At 42.8% G+C, this 20,014-nt stretch overlaps 2 protein-coding genes across 3 annotated transcripts in view; one reads left to right on the plus strand and one right to left on the minus strand.

Moving 5' to 3' along the window:
* Window positions 1-20,014, minus strand: part of SYN3 (synapsin III) — a gene marked incomplete at both ends in the record, with an annotated part of 176,309 nt that overhangs the window by 84,083 nt on the left and 72,212 nt on the right. The gene's annotated exons all lie outside the window — the stretch shown is intronic.
* The window catches only part of TIMP3 (TIMP metallopeptidase inhibitor 3), a 38,566-nt gene continuing 23,029 nt past the window's right edge, over window positions 4,478-20,014 (plus strand). The window contains exon 1 of the mRNA XM_080612044.1: window positions 4,478-4,886. Coding sequence (XP_080468170.1) covers window positions 4,763-4,886 — 124 coding nt within the window. The 5' untranslated portion in view covers window positions 4,478-4,762. The remainder of the gene's footprint in view (window positions 4,887-20,014) is intronic.

Consider the following 20,014-nt stretch of genomic DNA (forward strand, 5'->3'; position numbering starts at 1 on the left):
TTGTCACACTTGTGAATCATATCAAATCCAAACATTTTGAACAAAACAGTCTTCTCAGATGATATTGTCAGGAAAACAACAGACATTCTGAAAAAGAAATAATCATGAAATATGAAAATCTTTTTCCAATGCAATGCATGATCACTCCATTTGAGATGGCTTTGAGTGTGCTGTAAAAAAGGACACCACATGGCTCTGAAAGCACCTATCCTTTCCTCCCCATAAAAGCAGAAAAACAGTGACATCTCTTAGAAGATGTGATGCTGAGCTGGTATAGGAGATAAAAGGATCCTCGGCTTGAGGTTTTTCGCACAAGAGGAGGCCTTTGAGTAAGTTGGCAGCTGGACAGTTTAGAATGCTAACAGCAGGACTCCACACTCATGAATCAAGTGAAGTTACTGAGGGAAAGTTAAAATGGAAAAATGCCCATACTCCTAAGCTTTTAAAATTAATATATTGTTAAGGAGGTGGCAGTACTGTTTGGATGGTAAGCTGAAGTCTCCTGACTTCATTCATGCCATGCCCAGTTTAAACCAGCTGAGGTCTGCTGATGAGTGGGAGTGTTTTCAGCCACTACATGTGTCAGGGTTATTTTTCTATTAGTGGTGATGGGGGGGGGGGGTGTGGGTATTTCTTGTTCTCACTCCCTCTTTCTTCTTGCTTTTCTTTCCTCTCTCTCTTTCTGGTTTGTTTTGGTTTTGGGGGTTTTTTTGGCCAGCAGTTCCTGTAGTTTGATGAAGCCCTTCTGTACCACTTACATTCAAATGCTTTTGTCAGTTTTGAGGCAGCCGGCATCCCTCACAATGAAATGTGAATAGAAGGGAATATGCCTTTAGTTCATTTAAAGCAACACCTTATGCCTCTGGAAGGAATATCCCAAAGTGCTTTTATCTCAGTGTCTTCAGCTAGCTCCAGGTTGGTCCTTCCCAGCCACAAGCAGGACTTGTGGAAGGAAATGATATTGTTAATATGCTCCTGATGTAATCTTCAGTGAGTATCTATGATATCAGAAGGTAGGGCTCTCGCCTGAATTTTAACTAAGACACCCGGCTTAAACGTATTTCCTTTTCCAGATTCAGTTCTTCAGATATTGCAAAGAACCTAGATTGAGCTGCAAAAATGCAACCATCTCTTGCAGCGCAGTGCCCCCTAGCACTGTGTCTACGCATTCGTGCAGGATGGAGGGAGGGAAGAAGGCCACTTTGTTCAGTCAACAACACCTGCAGGACATGGCTTTCCCTGGGAATTTTCACACCAACTATTGACCTAGCCCGGTCATGCTTAGCTTGTGGGATCCGAGAAGATCACAGCATGAAGTGGTGTAGCTGCCCAGTAAAGCAGAGAGATCCTTAATTGTGTTCAACAGTGTGTTCTTCATGGAGGACTGGAATAACATTGATTTCTTCATTTGGTGACTTAACCAAATGTGAACTCTAATTTTCTCATATGAAGGTCAAGGTCTCTGTTTCCTCCTTCTTTCTGTGCTACATTTTGGTGGCCATATAAGGCTTAAAGTTTTATCTAGTTGAAGGAGAAAATCCTTTGCAGTTTCTCCCATGCAGCACAGAACAAGAATTCAGACAGAGCTCTTCTTTCAATTCCTTTACGACTTTCTGTGGTTTTTTTGACACCATTATCAAATTTTCTCATATAAATAAACACTCAGACCCCCTGCCTGGCTCTTCCAGAGTGAGAGAGGCTAATATTGAATATCTAGTAGATATTATCAGAGGATAACACATGAGATTTCTATTTACTGATAACAAAACGAATGTACAGGCAGGTGAAATTATTTAACCAAGGCCTGCCAGCAGGCCAATGGTCAGAATGAGCTTTTCTCAGTATTATTTACCTGTGATTGACAAAAATAAAGCATTCTGGTTTCTGTGCATGAAACATACCTTTTAAATGGCAAATAAATATTGTTATTATTGTACAGTATCCAGTCCTGGTTGGAAACCTGCATCCCTACTACTAACAGAGAAGTTAATCTCTTTGTAAAAGCGTATCTAAGTGTTCAAAAAGCAGGTGAATCAGCTAAGCCTTAACTGAGAGGACACAGGTATTACCTGCTCAGGCAATGCTAATACATGCATTAAAAAAATTCTGGATTACCTCTCAAATAGTTGTATGGAAGCCTTGCCACAAAGACAGCCTGCAAAGCATCCCTTCCACACAGATGTGCCCTGCCACTGGATCAAGTGGTGGCACCCCTTTTCATCCTGAAAAGTAATGGCAGATTGCTTCTCAGCTTGAACTAGTTCCTCTGAATGGCACAGACTTGGTGTTACTTTAACAAGCTTGAAAATTATCTACTTCCATGCCTTGGAGGGCCCCATATAACTGCAGTAACTTCTAGCCCCCCTCCTCTCCCTCTTCCCTCTTGAGAAGATGACTGAAGGGTTTGTTTTTCAGTCTCCTCTGAATGTGTTCTGCATCTCTGTGTTACAGACACTCAGCATTTACACAGTACCCAATTTAAAGCTTATTACAAAGCATGCAGCTTGTTAGAACTCAGAACATGCAGGAAAGGTGTTATTATAGAAGTGAAGAAACATACTCAGAGGAGTTACTTGGCCAGAGAGTGAAAGGAGGTGGTGCCGGAGCTGTGATTATAATCTAGTTGTGTGTGGGCCAAACTCTCTCTTATTTACACCAGTGTCAAGTTATGGAATAACTCCACTTCCCTCAGATATTGATCTGAGATGCTGATGGCCCAGGTGTATCATGATGTTGGTGATGCCCAGCCTTTTACAACAACAAAGGAAAACTGAAAGCACCAGGCACACCTCATTTTTCTTCCATGTTACTCTGCTGAGATCAGTGAAGTTGTTCCGTGTTTACATTCAGATTGAAATGCCAGTCCAATCTGATGGATTCAACTTCAGCTGCAGTACCTTGAGCAGACAGTCCAAGTACCTAAGGAGTTTTTTGCACAGAATTTCTCATACAGCCATTTGGAACCCAACAATTCAAGCACTGATGTGACTAAATCAAATGTCCTGTTTAATACCCTGCTCCATGACCCGTTAGCACCCCAACACCACCTAATTTTTTTCAGTGTGTTATTAATGCACATTCCTGAGAAGCTCCCATCACTATTATCCCCATTACACAGACTGGGATTTGAAGCATAGTGAGGCAAAGCTGTTACACAGGTTGTCTGTGTCACAGCAAGGGTAGGAACCTGCATTTCCCACTGTTAGCATTGTAACCTTGATCTCTACTAGCAACACCCATCTTGGAGCTTTTGTGTGTGCGCTCCAAATAAAAGCCTATGCTTCCATAAGACTGGAGGTTTTAATTTCATGTGGACAGTATGATTAAAGAAAAGGTGTAGGCAGGCTGTGCTTCACCCAGATGGAGCAGAATTGTAAATCTAAAGACTTAGCTGACTATTTAGAAATTTAGGACAGCTGGTCCCTGGCCTTTAATACCAGCATAATTTATAACTAGACATGCTTAAGTCTTGTAAACCCCATGGAAAGTACTCTGACATTATATACACTGGTTTGATACTGTGATTAATCACCCCTCAGTCCCCTTTGCAGGATAATAAGGCTGTCTGTATCTTGCAGCTGGCCATCCCCTTCCTTACAGTCCCAGTTTTTCTATAACATTTACATTTCTACAGCTGATACAAATTTACAGTTCCAAAAGGGGATAAGGAAAAACAAAACAAACAAGACTTTTCTATAAATTCCACTAAAGCTGCTCTGCTAAAATATACTTTGAGATTAAATGTTGGGAGTGCCCGGGTAGATATGACACTGCTTTTGCCAGCTTGGTTTTAGCAGTTTATGACCCCTTTCTGACCGAGAGCCCTGAGAAGGGGAAGCAGTGGGTAACGATGTGACAGAAGAAGGAGCATTTGAGCAAGATTATATGCCCATGGCAGGCAGGTTGGAACTCAATAATCTTAAGGTCCTTTCCAACCCAAACCATTCTATGATTCTATTAAAACCCACAGGATGCAGTCCTGCTTTCTAGTTGAGCTAGGTCTTCACCTTATTTTCCTCCCAGGAGAACAGCAAACCACTCGCGCGTTTTCCAGGTGCCTCTTTGCACCCTGAGGTGCGAAGCGGGCGGCCGAGGGAATGCCGAGGGTCCCGACTGATGGGGAACACACAGGCTCCTCAGGGCCAGACCCTTCTGGGCACTGACATTTGCGGGACGGACACTCGCCGGTACAACTAGTTGTGAGAGTGCGGCGCACACACGCACCTCGGTGGCACCCTGACGGGACATGGGCTGAGACCAGGCACTTCTCCTCAGAGCCGCGGCTACCTGCGCCACCGGCCGCAGGGCACCCGACCGCTGCCCACACTCAACCAAGCGGCGCTCCCCGCACTATTCCGTATAAGGCGCTGAAGCCGCGGCCCCGCCCCGTCCCGCTGGCCGCTCCCGCCGATGAGGTAATGCGGGGCTCCCATTGGCCCGGGGTGGCGGCGCCCCCGGAGTCCGAGAGGGCGCGATCGAGGCTATAACTCCGCTCACCGGCTCGCTGTGGTGCAGTGTAGTTGTGCACGGTCCTGGAGTGCGCTCTCCGCTGCTGGGAGACGCGGACTTGCCCTCCCATCAGGCTTGCACCGTCCCGCCGAGCTCACGCTGTGCTGCTGAGGCCAGCGAGAAAGAGTAGTGTGAGGAGGCAGACAGGCGGTCGCGGTGCACGGGCTGTTAGGAGGTGAGAGTAAAGTAAGGCGAAGAGAAGCGCAGCTGCCCTCCTGCTCCGCACAAGTGAGGAGGCACCTCGGAGGGCAACATGACGGCGTGGCTGAGCTTCCTCGTCGTGTTCCTCTGCAGCTGGAGCCTGCGGGACTTGGTGGTGGAGGCTTGCACTTGCGTCCCCATCCACCCGCAGGACGCGTTCTGCAACTCCGACATCGGTAAGTACCGCGGGTGGCGACTGCCGCTCCTCAGTCTCCCCTCAGCCTGAGGCGGCCCCGCCGGGGCTGGAGGGGCTCCCCGGGGGACTCGGCACCTGCCCTGTTGCCCGCGTGTCTAGAAAGTTCAGCGGCACCCTGAGGGGTGCGGGCAGGCTGTCACCACAAGCGAGCCTTCGACCTGCAGGTCACCCGATGGAAATGGAGGTGAGGTGGGTTAAACCTGTGAGGGGTGACCTGCTTTTTCAAGATGGGTAATGGCTCCGTAGCTGCTGTGTATGCCTGGGTGGAGAGATGCGTGGTGGTGGATCCCCCTATCCCTCCTGAGGCAGCAAGTCCTGTCCCATGGCAGTGGTGCCAGCCTCTCCAAGAAATGCTTGGAAGAAATCAGTAATTGTGAGAGTGGCTTGTTTCCTACAGCAAAACAAAACACAATTGGAGGTGTGGGCAGGCAAATTTTCCTCCACAGCCTGGTGACAATTAATAGGAGGCAGGAGCAGAACAAGTTCTCTCAAGCTGGGAAACTGCCTGTGGCGGTTGGTGTGGAAGGTGCAGCTCATGCGGGCTGGTGGTGCTGCACCAGTCGCTTTGAGGAGGGCTGGAGAAGCAGGCAGCAAGTGTCTTTCTACATGCTGTATTGTGATCTTTGCAGCTGTGGGAGGTGTGCAAACGTGCATGCTTTTTGGAAAGTTGAAACACTTTCTTTGGCTCCCTGCTGATGTTCTCTGCTGTGGATTTTTAGCATCCCTAGGGGTCTTTACTACAGTAACTTTAGGGGACAAGAGTTCTCCTAATCTCTGAGGAGGAGGTAGCGGAGAGTCTGGTCTCAGATTGCTTGGGTTGTTTGTAGCCAAGGCTGATTAACCAAATATGGTTGCTGCTTGGTAAGTGTCCAGTAGGAAAGTGTCTGAAATTAATTAGTGGTGCCTTTTGAGTTAATACTGACACATGTCTACATAACAGTAAATAAAGGCTGTCACTTCAGCGGTTGTGAGTGGGCTGCATGAGTGAAGTCTTCTTGCACCTTTATAGGCTGTCTTAGTAGCACAGTGTAAAAGGGGTTGGGGGACTTTGCATTCCTGGTACCTACACAGTACTGATTCCTAGCAGAGTCTGCAAAGAAATCCTTCTGGCAACTGCTGTGGAAGTCAACTAGAAAATAATTTTCACAGCAGCAGAACACCCATTGCTATGAACCCTGCCAGTGGCTCTTTCAAGTTAGCCAAGCTTACTGGCAAAAAAATCTCCTTCTTGCCTTTAACTCTTGTACAGAAACTGCAGTTATGCCTGGGTATTCATGTCTAGCTTATAGAGTGTATCAGGTCTTAAACGCAAAGAAAAACATTACATGTTAAAAGTGCTGGGAAGGCTACCGTTTGCTTCAGTGATGATACCCTGGAAAATGTTTATAAAATATACTGGGGAATTCTCCCAAGAAACTGCAGTATTCAAAGTTCTGTTACTGTTTTCATGTTTGTTTTCATAGCATGCCACCAAAGTGGCAACTGCTGCAGAGATTGTCTTTTCTGTGAAAGTCAGGCTGGGAAACTGTATTTTCCACAGCTGAAGCTGATGGCAGCATGTGGCCTTCATTAGATGCATTTTGTCAAAGGTCTACTTTCTTGCTTTAATTAGGTTGTGTTATACTAGATTAAGGGTAGTTTTTTGTTTAATTCAACTTCTTAAAATGGTGTTAAATACATAATGAGTACACACTAACAATATATTTTTGCTAGACACAAGTAACTAAGAGTGTTGCAAATTATGTTTCATGTAACAGTGCTCTTAAACTTCAAGATACAGAGTTTTTTTGTTTTCTACTCCGATTTCTGGTTGAGTTCAAAGTCATAACCTTCATCTCTCCTTTGTCTCTTCTGGATGCTTCATTATATGAAGATATATTAAGTATATCAATATAGATATGTTCATGCCTTGGCTTTGCCCTGAGAGTAGTTCAAAAAGTTGATGTCAGTGGGGCTGTCATACCTTCAGACATCACGGCAAAGGAGGAGAAGGATGAGGGGGAAGAACAACTCATTCTAGTAGATGACTGAAATGCAAGTTTGGTTAAGACCACAGCTGTGTGATGGGTTGAAGCAAAAGTAAATGCTTACATTTGCTAGAACTATCTGGAAAATGTGATGTTTCTGCAGGCTGATTTTAGTAGATGCTGTCATGTCCCTCGTGCTGAAAGGGAGAAAAGCATGCTAAAGCATTCTGGCTCTGCAGGAGTTAATCATCTCCATGGAAACTGATGGCAGTGTACTAATGCAGTGTTTAGACAGACTAAACTACACGCTGGGTTATAAAACACATTGTGGGGAAGAAAGGACTTGGCAGCAAGTTTTTATCGCTCTTGAAACTCCTGACAAAATACCAGCTCAAAAGGGACGAGTCAGTTCAGTAACGGCTGGAGCAAAAGAGCTTTCTAAAATAGCTCCTAAAACAATACAAGAAATTAACTAGCTAGGTGGCAGCCTAGGAGTGGCTTTTCATCTTTAGAAAATTCAGTCTTCTCCTTTTGAAGAAGGAGAAAACTTTTAGGAGTGTAAGACAAACTCTTAGTGTTGGTCTTTCATTCCTAGCCAGTGAAGTCTACTTCTCCTTTAATCTGATCTCACTAGACATTTAATTTTTGATCTCTGTGTGGCTCAGTTCTGATACGACCTCCCAGCTCTGCAGTCATTAGAAGATTTTAATCTTTACAGAAGCAGATGGTTGAATAACCCATTGGAAAGAGGAGGATTTCAAAATGTACATCCTTTGAAAGTGAAGGTTGTCTTCTAAAGGAAGCTTGGACTCCATACACAACAATATCTTTTTATTATTATTAACCAAGGGGGGTGGGGGGAAGAGTAGGTACTGCCAGACTGGTCACAAGGGGTCTTTTTACTCAGTCTGAGCATTCCATCATGATGAATGGAGCAAAAGTGAAGAGGTGTGTCTCATCTGGCTGTCTGAGGTCAATCAATAATAAAATTGCTGTTTTAACTCTTGGCTTGCTTTCTTTAACTGGATCAATAAGTGCCAGAACAGGCAGTACAATAATCAGACAAATAGTAAAACAAACAGCAACTGCTATGAGTTGCCATTTGAACTTCGCTTCCTCCACTCCCACCCCCTGCCTACGACCCCTTCCAGATGTGAATATTTTTCTTTTGTTTGAATTAAGAGACCTTTTGAAAGAACAGACACCAGGCATGCTTTGTTCCATTGTGACAAAGCTGTGACATTTCCAGCTGGACGTAGCTGACATGAAAACGGCTTGTTTGTCCTTTTTTTTGCAGGAGCAGCAGAAACTTTTGAGCTGGCCCCTTCTCCCTCACCTCCCCTTTAAAAACAAAACAAAAACCAAAATACATACACAAAAAAAAAAAAAAATAGGAAAAATATGTGAAATTACTGGACTTTTGTCAAACCAGTCTGCAAGTGATAAAGAAGTACTTTGTCCACTCCACACCTACCTTGCTTTCATCTCGTGCATGTACTTCAGAAAAGAGCTATGGCACTGCTAGCTGTCTCTTTCCTAAGTTCAAAGGAGCTCAAAATAACATTCCTTTGTAGAGTTTGTGTTGGGGGAAGAAGTATCTGTTTCAGTAAGGATGATGGTGGGTATTGCCCCTTGCTGTTCTAAATAACCTGACTCTTGGTGAGCTAGAGTTGGCAAGCTTTGAGGAGGTGAAGATAAGCCAAGAGATCTTTGGTGCCAAGGAAGCCAGCCATTTCTCCATCCTGCTGTACCCGTAGCACTAAGATCACAACACCTGCAGTGGCCTCCTTTGAGCTGAGAATGTGATACAAGAGGAGCAAAAAATGGCAGAGAGGGAGGAAGCTCATGAATTTGTTTGGCCCGAGTCTAAGCACCTAATTGAAAACCTGCCCTTTGTCTTTCACTGGTTTTCTTGATCATTCCACCTTCTCACTAGTTACGCATATCTCTTTTAGCTTACAACTTGATCATACATGAGATTTTGACATGGATTAAAGAATCCTTGACATGGACTCTCTAGTGAGGTCACATTGATTGCTTTATCCTTTAAGGCAGACAAATACAGTCTGCCAAATTAATTTAAAAGCTACAATAAACCAGCTTCCATTAATTATTATGCCAATCTTTTTAGTTGAGATGAATTTGAAACAAATTTTTGGATTGCATGTTATAGTAATGGTTGCAAAAGATTCCACTTTGGAATCTGACTTTTATTGAGGAAGTAATGTGGTTTCATTTTTAGACTGGACTTCCCTTTGAGGCACTTTAGAAGCAGGAAATCTGAGAAACATCCTATAAAGCTTTCAAAAATAAAAGGGTACTGTGAATTCCATTTTACATGGGAAGAAATTGAGGAGGTTTGTTAAACTTTTAACTTCTAATGTCCATGGTAAAAGCTGTGGTGAAAGAGCATGTTCCTTGTGCCTGGTCATGTCTTCTGGCAGGAAGATGGCCATTCTGAACTGAATTTCCCTATTTAATAGAAGTGGAAATAGAAGTTGCTTATTTATTTGTTTTGTTGGTTATTTGCAATTAAAGTGCACAGCAGCGAAGAGAGATCACTTTGTGGGATTTGGAATTTGCCACTTCTCCAGATGTATGTATTAATAAAAAATATGGTGGAAAATACTGTTTGGAAGATACAGTGCAGAATATTACATAAAGCTCCTTTGTTGTCTTGCTATGATTGCGTATGCTTACCCCAGATTTCCTGAAGGAAGTAACTCCAGCAAGACCTCTGAGCCAGTGGAGAGCCAGATGTTCTAACCTTGAGCTTTAGAGCTCCTTGCTTTATGTAGACATTTCTTTTGTTCTCATTTTCACTGTTTTTCCACCTGTTCTTTAGAATTCTTTACCTGCCAACTGCTCCCCTAATGTTTCTGGGAAAAAGTGGGCTGCAGGGAACATAGTTATGTACAGCCATATGCAGTAATACCATTTTAAGTTTTCATTTGGGGTTGGGAAGGGCCTGCTTTGTTCATGTCTGTTTTTCAGGATGAGCAGATTTGGTTGTTTTACCATAGGAGAAGTCATTAGTGGACTCAGATCTTCCAAGACACTAAATACAGTTAATCCTGCCCTTTCAGAGTCTCTTAGATATGGCAACTAGATTGGCATCTGATGAAATGGATCTTTGTAACTCATGCGTGACCCACTGACAGTCATGGTGGGTGGGACCGAGAATCTTTAGTAGGAGCGCTCAGTGAGTCACCTTGATCTTAATACTTAAACTATTAAGATGAACACTTAGTTTTTTGATGTCATGATGTTGTCTGAAGTCATATTTCTTTTCCCTCACAGCTCCAGTACCATGTGGTGCTGTTATATAGCCCAACCAAGCAAGCATTACAGAAGAAAGGAGCCCATTTGGTCTGGACAGGAGTTCTTGTCATTAAATGAAACTTCTTCTGGATGCTCTCTGGCAGTTCTTAAGAGCTGGTAAACCTGAGAGGGCAGCTTGGTTTGAGTTGGCAGGGAAGGCCAAGGAAGGCTGTGCTTGCCAGTTCTGAACCCAATGAAACTGAGACTCATTTCAATCCTAATGTCTGCAGTGCGTGTGGTTAAGTCTCCTTTTAATTATGAGGCTTGTGTTTGGGGTTTTTTTTTGATTCAGGGTGAAGAGGGTTTTGCTCTGATGTACTACTTACATCTCTAGACTTTCAAGGTATGATTCTGTCTTTCATATGATGTTATAAATTGAAAGCAACTTAAATGATACTGTTGAAATGATAGAAGCATAAAAGATGAGAGGAAAATTTGGCCTTCAAGTACCAATTTGTTAAGCAAGTGCAGAGTTCATTAAACTTGAAGGCCTACTGTAACTCAACTTCTTAAGAACCTCCACATGACACTTGAAATTTTGCTAGTGTAACTTTATTGGACTGTTACTGCTCTTTAAGTTAACTGCACCTTACATTGATTTCTCTGAGACAAGGTTGAGCAAAGCACTGACATTTGCAACTATCTTGACTTTTCCTCAGCTTTGTGGCACTAAACACTCATTGCAAATCGAACTGAAGATCAATTTGTTTGATAACCCTCTGTGTCTAAGTATTTGGGGCACAGAGAAGGGAGGCATACTGCTGGGGCTATATTAAAACCCAGAGCTCTTCCTCTAGAGCAGGTACCTGAAAGAGCATGCCAAAATTATCAGTGCTCTGCCCACCAGTGACCCTGCTACCAATGTTATTTGCCCAAAGTGGGCTAGATCCTTATTTAAAGCTAGGCTTAAACTCTATTTGCTTTGGAATAACTTGAGAAAAGAATGTTAACTGGTGAATTTAGAATTTCTGCTATTTGAAAGTATTAGGCTGGTGCTGGGCCTGAGGTAGATTGGACCAAGGTGGGTTAAATGGATTTACACCCTCTTACATTAGATCTAAAATCTGTCCCAGTTATCAATATGGAACAGAAATATGAGACCAGCCTCATTAACTTGTGTAAAGCAGGTGCAGTGCCTCTGGTCTTAGCAGTATTTCACCATCTTTATCAGAGTTGGATTTGACTTGATGGTTTCGGGTTTCTAAAAGGACTGTTACAAACACTAGAGAACTTAAAACTATTGTTAAAAAAAGTTAACCTTCTACTGTAATGTGAAGTAGTTCCCTTGAGTGACCAGAGTGAAGATTTAGTCCATTAACTGACAGTGTCTAATAGCATAAAAATGCAAGTAGTTTTACGCAACCCTGATTATTTTATTTATTCAGTGCTGCTGTGAGCTAGAAAAGATTCTGGGAGTCTTTTGGAAACAAGATAGAAGTCTCTTGAGTTGTGTGCTGCTAAAATAAATGTTGACTATGAATAGTCCAAATTCCTGCTAGTGTTTATATAAGACCTTTCCAAAGGGCAACTTCAGCCCTTAGAAACAGTGTATGCAGACAATTAAACTCAAGTTAAATAGCAGAGGCATGCATATGCAAAAAATAACATCAAACCTCATCAAATACCTGCTATGGTTTGCTTCACATGTAGAATCTCATTTTTATTTTAGGAAGAAAGGAGGTGATTTGGGGTGTTTCTCCCGGGACTGCAATGCAACAAGAACCAGCAGAAAGCAGTGCTTGGGGAGAATGTCAGGGAGGCCATTGTCAGCTTGGGGATAAGGTCGTGGCCAGTGCTAGTGGGGAACTAGTGTTCTGTGCCTGTGGGCTCAGCTGTGAAAACTTAAGTCTTGTTACAAGTGGGGGGGGAAGAAGACGATCACAGCAATTTAGTGGGAAACTTGTAATGGGAGAAGGTATTTAGGAGTGTAGAAGTGGTAAAAGCCCTTCAAAGACTAGTCTTAGAATATGAGAAGGAGAGAAGGTTTACTGAAGAAGGAAGAAATGCTGTATGGAAGCATTGATAAACAGCTAGATACAAGTGGTTAAGCTAAGAAGCTGTGACATGTGATAAGCCATACCATCTGAAACAATGGGGGGCATGCGTAAGGTGCATCTTATTCATCCAGGAAAGTGAATGGGTACTGTGGCTTCAGGGAACACATAAATAGGAGAACCTGCATAAAACTATATGATGCTCTACTGATTGATCTCTAACAGCCTGTAGAATACTTATTTATGACTGGCAGTCGAGGCTTAGGCTTGGAAAAAACCTGGCTGGGTGGACTGACCATAGACAGAGCACACGTACTTTACTCCTGCTGGACACTAGCCAAGTTGTTGCCTTCCTTCATTCAGATGAATGCAAAGTTCCTTCAAATAGCCCTTCAAGAAGTGCAGGTTGCATGCGTGTGTGAGCAGGGCTTGGGCTCCTTTTATTTCTGCCAGGTGAGTTAAAGGGAGTTCCATCTTCCTTAGTTACCCATCTGTTGTTAAAGTGTCATAAGAGGTTAGAACTAATTTATTAGGGAGGGAAAGAAAGGTATTTGAAAGGGTCTAAGGGTGAAAAAAAGACCTCATAGATTTGTTTTCGCTTCTTAATTCCTTAAATTTGACATGAAAAGGCCCAGGTTCTGCTGGCCTGCATGATCACTGGTACTTCAGCAAAACAGTAATTGCACCAAATTCGCACAATGCTTGCACAGATAGTAATGATTACACCGGGTGCAACCGCATTGCACATTCTTACTTCTTGCTTCCTAGTGGTTCATTAAAAAAAAATACTAAAAAAATCCCACAACAGCACATAGGAAACAAGAGTACTTTTGTTCTAAAGGGCCATGTTCAAAATGACCCAAGCTCCTGCTGGCCTGGACTGAGGGACGTGAATTTTAACACCCTCATGCTGTATTGTAATTACAGTATGCGGACTTCAAGATCTGTTTCCTTTTCTCCATGTTTCCCTCAGTATTGGGTGTTACTGCAGTGCAGCTTGCAGGGAGGCCTGCTGGCATTATGTTAATTATCTATAGAAGAGCACTGGAGCATTTGTTCAGACAACCAGTTCAATCTCTCATGCTCACTGAATACATGAACAAGCAAAGATCTTGCTCCTCTGACGTGTAATCAGCCCTCTCAAATTTCTTGGATCAGCAGTAGATAGAAAGCTCTCCCCCTAGTGAGCAGGTCTCCAAACAGTTAAAATATAAGGGGAAAATAAATGTGCTTGCTTGTACCAAGACAGGAAAACCACGAAATGGAAAACTTCCACTTGACTTTGAAAGACAGGAAATGGCTGGTGTTGGAAAGGCAGCAGGTAGAGGAGGAGGGAGCCAGAGGATATCTGTAGAAAGCCAGCTATTCTTGAGACACTTCTCCTTGAGCTCCAGGTTCTTTTGGGGAAAGGAGTTCCAGGATGGCCTCTCTGTTCCAAGCCCTTTATATGCTTTCCAAACACCCACCCCAGTTTCCTACTTCCTGTCTTTTCCTACTATAAATATCCCTCCTGCTTTTCATAGGTCTAGAGAAATGGACATTACAGATTAAAAGGGATTGAGGTAACACTGCGAAGCAGCCTTTAGAGCAGCTCTTGTGAAGTGCACAATTCCTCTGTTTTAACTTGTGAAGTGTGAGGTTGCTGGGTCCCCTGCTTTAAATTTCCCTGGGAAAACAGAGGGAGTCCTCTAAGAATGACACAGTCTCCCTGTTCATCATACCTCTGGACTGGGATACACGGGCCTGTTTATAAGTAAACAGTTTCCTCCAATAAATAATACACTACAGATGGCACAGAGCTAAAAACTGAAAAATCTCTGGTATTTGGGAGATGGGAGGGTGAGGAAAAGAGGTTTAAGAAGGAACTGGAGACACTAGTCGAGGGACCACACTGCAGGCAAAAGTATAGCACTTGCAATAATGAATACATTAAACACATTGGTGATGAGGATCAGACCAAGAGGAAATAAAACAACAAAAAGTGACCCCTGGGGCACTTAAGTAGCCATCATGTACAGTACTTCGACAGCCACAAAACACAGGGCTCTTCCCTTAGCATCCCGCAGGGCAAAAATCGCAACCCAGAGAAGCGTGGGAAGACAAGAATGGCAGTTCCTGTGCAAGAGCTTCAGTATTGCTGAGGATTATGCTGGGAGAAAGGGCAGGATGAATTCTTAAGCCCTTTGTTTTACTTCTCTAAATATGAGGAGCAGCACCTGACCCTTGTTCTTATTTTCCTTTTATTTTTTTTTCCCTTTTATTTTTTCCAAGGGGGTGGGGGATTAAGGATTTAGTTGGTTATTTCCTTAGAGGATCAAGATAAAAAGGAGACTTCAATAAATCTGTTTCCATCTTCTCTACAGACAGTATATTTCAATAGAATTAAGCAGCTGTCCTGCTTTTCCCCCACTATGCAATAATTTGCAGCTTTACAGAGGCACAGAAATAGAGGAGACTACAATAGCAAACCGAATTCCTAGGTGGCATTTCAAGAGACCCCAAATTATCACAGGAAGGTTTCAATGGAATATTACCCCTTCAGAAAGGACCTTGACTAGATGTGGCAAATAGCCAATGACCCTTAGAAGTATGTTGCCTTTAACACCTTTGCTTTGGAACAAGCATCCTGCAGCAGAACCTGTGATGGTTAGTCATATGCATTGTCCAGCTAGGCTAGAGTTCCAATGCTGATGCTCCCAGAAGCCTGATGTGGGATAGTCTAACTTTCCCATAGCCCTGTTTTGTTGCTGTCATCCTCATTCCTCATAGTTAGAGATTGTTTCAGACCCTGCAGTTTTAATTTCCTTCCAAAACTCTTTAAAGAGACTTGTTACTTTAGAGTCATTTTTTTATCAGTAGCAATGTCTAATCTACCTCCCATGTGCAGCTGTCTCTTGAATTTCCCAGTGTATTCTGGTTTGCTCTTCTGTTTGACTGGGAGGCCAACAGGATGGGAATCATGTATTTACTCATACTTTATTCTGAGGATTCTCCTGAGGCCAAGTAATTACAGGACTATAAAGCTAGAACTAATAAATTCTTGTATTACAGAGCCCTGTGTCCCTCTGTGTTGTGTGATTTAGTAGGACCCTGCTGGAATAGCACTGCCAGCTTGGTCCTAAGGAGACTTGTGCCTTCCAATAGCCTGACGCTTTGAGAAAATAGCAAACTTAACTGGGAAGCAGGCCTTTACACACCTTTATTCCAATGCCATGTTTAAACTGGTTGAAGAAATAGTGTAGATTGAAAGAAGCATATAGCACCTGTGTATTTGGCTGGATGGGAAACAAAGCTTTCACTAGTACCGGAAAGTTTTCAAGCCAATAGGTTCCTTCCTGTCCGTGCAAGATCTCATGTTTGTTTCTGAACGCCCTTCTCTCATACTGATTTCCTCCAGTACTAATGGCTATTGGAAGAGGTAGGGCAAAGGAAAGCACTGGATCTGTCTTTCCCTCCTGTCTCAGAAACTGTTTTCCTGTTTGTCTTTTATGCAGTATGGCAGCTTGGGCCATTGACGTAAACTTTGTCCTTTTGTGCTGTGCAAAGCTCCCCTCTTCTGAATTTGACAGTATTGCCTACACACATCCTGACAAGGTTGGACAGGAGAGCGAGCAGAACAGGATCTTACGGTGATAGTCGCCTTGGCACACTTGGGGGTTCATGTTTTTATTCAGGCTCCATATTTGTTCATCAAGCCATCATGAGGTGTCAGCACATGGCAGGGTTCCTTCCAGTATATATATCTCAATGTATGCGTGGACCAAGGAAAGATTGACCAAAACTGTTATTGTGGTGGTGTTTTGAGGCAGCACCACCAGGTTATACAATAGAAAAACATGGAAAAAGGCAGGTTTTGTTCAAAAAATTACCCAGAGTCCTGAATGAGAGAGAAAAAAAAATGGAGAGGAGTTGTCAAAGAGGAGCTGCTTTAGCCCACTTGGATGTTCTTCTCTGATGAAATCTATCAGAGCTCACAGCAGCCATCATCACTTGGGAAATTAGAATGAAAGTGCTGATGCATGTTGTTTCCCCACTGAATTTTGGACTATATCTCTTTTTCCTCATGAGGCCATCCCTGCTACAGTTGCTGCAACAGCTGTATTGTCATAAATGTATTTAAGTTCAGTAATTTGGATAACGAGTGTATGCTGGAATCAACAGAGCTATAATGGTTAAAATAGTAATAAGAAGTAACCTTGTTTCTGTATTCCCAGAGAAATTTCCCTTGGCAAAGACCAAGCACTGAATGGAACTTACACTCTTATGAGCTAGCTACATATTTGCCTGCCAATTTAATAGGAAAGGCAAGCAGAATCTGAGTTCCTTTTGCAGAAACTATGTTTTGGTGAAATTTCGCTACAATGACAGTGATTTCAGCCCCATTTTGGTTTTAGAATGTGTTGCCAGTAAAGCTACAGCTGACAGGACCAGGCAATACCAGTTTGCTTTCTGTAGAAGCAGTAGTGCTTCAACTATACAAGGTTGTATTTCTTCCCTACCCTGTTTGGAAGGTGGCAGGGGAATCCTTACTTGTTGGGGTGCATTTTCAGTAAAATCCCTTGCCAGAAAATGTTCCTGCAAACTGTGGCCATGAGAATGTAATCTGTGGCTGTTTTGCATAGTTGGATAGTTTGTCGGTTTTGTTTGTAAGCCAACTTGTGACTCTTTGAGGCTAGTGCTGCTCCAAAACTTATTAGTAGCATTCCTTGTCATTTTAGAGGTTTTATCTTTTTATTATTATTCACACATGCTCATTTCTGTATTTGCTAATATGCACTTGCACTTCCTCAGCTTCCTTGCTTGTGGAAGGAAACCGTGCACTAATAGCCTGGTTGTGTTAACTAGGCTTCTGCTTATCTCACAGAATGTTAGAAGTGGACGTGAAACTATACATTGGTAAGCCACACCTCTGGTTTTTCTCAGGAGAAAAAAAGCCGTGTAACTGTTCTTAGTTGGTATATTAAGTGTGAAATTAAGCAGTTCCAAGGGGATGAACAACTGCTATTCAGAGGGAGTGTCTTTGTGCTTCTGTCTTCTCCACAGAGCTACAGCAGTTCAGTGTTCTTGACTCAAAGTGTCTCCCTTGGGGTGGTGGAAAATCAGAGCCCAACAAGGCTGTTAAAAGTCCAGGCTTAGGCGTGTGCCTCATGTGTGCGTGTGTGTACATCTTGCAGTTCAGTGATGACCCGGCTGACTTCTTGAACTTCTAATGACAATGCAGCTGTCTGTTCATGGTGCTAATTAACCCTAAAGCTGATTCCCCCCTCCCCCTCGTTATCCATTCTGTGAATGAGATGTGAAAACAAGAAGAGGACTTTTCCCGTGCCCTTAGGGCTGTTTGAGCCTGGCAGCAGTGACCCTGCTTGAGTAGAACTGAAAGAGCTGCTGCGCAATGGCCCATGCTCCTTTTTTAATAGGTTATTAAAATTCCACCTTCTCTCCCTCCCTCCAGTCCTGTTACAGTTTGGAGCAATGGCACTTAGGGGAAAACAGCTGCAGGAATAACTTTTCTTTCGGCAAGGCAGAGACAGCTGTTCAGTTCGTAAGTCTGGGGATTCCACCACTACTTTTTAGGGCCTGATTCCGCTCCAATTAAAATCAGTGGAAAGATTCCCACTGGGTTCAACAGGCAGTTGAAGGAAGCAGCTTCAGGAAGCAGCCTGCAATCGAACAATACTGCTTCAAAATGTTGGAAACGGCTAAAAAGGAAAAAGCGAGTAGGAAGGCATTTGTCATAGAGTTGACTTGCCTGCAGACTCAAAGTACAAGTGCTCAGCAGGCCAATGTTTTACTTGAGGAACAGGTTAAATTAATGTGTTTGCGGTATCCTAAGTCACTTTTTAAAGATAGCTCTAGTATGTCTGTGTTCATTTACAGCCTGCAGTGTTGACAGACTTTTATTGGCACACTAAGTTAAAGGACTGATCTCTGATGTTGAATGCTTAGTTCAGATACTCTTTGAGATCATAGGGAATAATGGCTTACTTTTTGACGTTATGCCATTTTTCAGCACCTGCAGCTCTCATGGTTTGAATTTACTCACTGCTTCTGAAAAACGAGGGGAAAAATGGAATTTACTCTTGCTTCTGTCGTTAGAGCTTCTTGTTGTCACCTCTGATTTATACAGTGAAAAGGAAGTCTAGAAACTTGTTGGAGAGGGTCAGAATTTCTGTTCCATAGAGAATTTTGAAATGCTGGAAATTTATCCAATCTGAAATGTGAGGGGAAATCTGAAAATACCAGTCTTCTGCATGGAATCTTCTGGGAAAAATGATTCTGATGCATCTGAATCTAATATTTGGAAGGCTTAATTCAAAATGTGCATTTTGAACAAAGATGTCATTTCACATCAACATTAAGACTTCAAGTGCAGTTGAAGCGAAATGCTGATTCAGGATGAAAATAGGTCTCAGTTTTTCTGAGAAGAGAAATAAAACCTAATTTTGATGCAGTTAATGCTTTCCTTAGAAATTCATGACTTAAGTAAAATCATGTTTCCTGACAGGAAACAGTATTTCATGAAATGTTTCTACCAGTGCCATCCCTGACGATTTGACAGTGACAGCCTCTCCTTGTGGAAGTGCTGATTTTGATCTGGTTACACACTACCTCTCAAGCTGGAAGAGAATGCAGTTCACGAGTCCTCTGGGGTTTATAGTTAGCTTTTTTTGAATGCTGAGAGTTCCATTTAAAACACAAATCTACATTTCATAAACTTGCTCAGTCCTTGGCAATGGGCAGTTCTCTTCGGCTTTGCTACATTAATGAACAAACAAGTTTGTGGTTGTAGTACTGCTGCCGTTGGACTGAGACAAGGTATTTCCCCTTGTGTTTCTGTTAGTTTCCTCCCTGACAATATTTAAACATGCTTACACCTGTGTTCCAGGTGTGAGCTGAACTGGAGCCCTGAAAAGGTGTCTCTTGGGAGGGTGATTCCTAACTTTGCCAGAACAGTCCTGTTAAGGCGATGTCTCAGGAGACATAGGCAGGAAGCAGCCAGGCTTAGGGTATACCCTGGATTACCCTTATCTGTAAACATTCAGCAGTGCAGTGTCCAGACAACTTCTGTGTCCCAAAAAGTTAATGGGCCTTAGAGCATTCAGAAATAGCCATCACTGTGCCAGGGCGGCTGTGAAACGGCTATCCAACCATATCTTGTGACCTCTTGTGTTTGTGGGTTTGGTTTTTTTTTTCTGAAGTTACAAGGACACCTAAGAAGTCATACCAGAATGCAGGCTTACCTTCCCCAAATTGGAATTTTAGAGAAATTTTTACTAGAATACATGACAAAGCTCTCAAACTAATAGCACAGATGAGCTGACAGGTAGGTTCGCTTTAAGTAAATATCAGATTCATATGGTCAGACTTGAGAATTACCATATAAAACCTACTAATTAGCAATACTGACTAGGAATAAATTGGTTGGTCTTGGATTTATAAAAGTACCTGTTGTGCAAAAAAAAACAAACAAAAAAAGTCAACAGTTGTTGGTAGACAGGCACTGTTAACCATTCTGTGTGTTCTCTGTGCTTACAGAAGTCTAGCTAAGAGTCCTATCTCATTAATATTTCATTGGGAATACAAGGATGCATATGAGCATCCAAATAGTGCCACAAAACTTCTGGAAATCTTTGCTGATGATGGCTTTTCTGTAGCCTATCAGAACAGCCCTATTCTGATAGACTGTTTATGAACATGAAATTGTAATGAAAAGTTTGTGTGAAGGAAGCTTGGGTAGTAAGAGAACAAGATGGTTACAGTTTGTCTACTGCAGTTTCTACAGAACAATTTTGGCCAGTCTGTCAGTAGAATAGTCAAGGAGCTTC

This window comes from Psittacula echo, assembly GCF_963264785.1.
Source record: "Psittacula echo genome assembly, chromosome: 1".
NCBI classification, from domain to species: Eukaryota; Metazoa; Chordata; class Aves; order Psittaciformes; family Psittacidae; genus Psittacula; species Psittacula echo.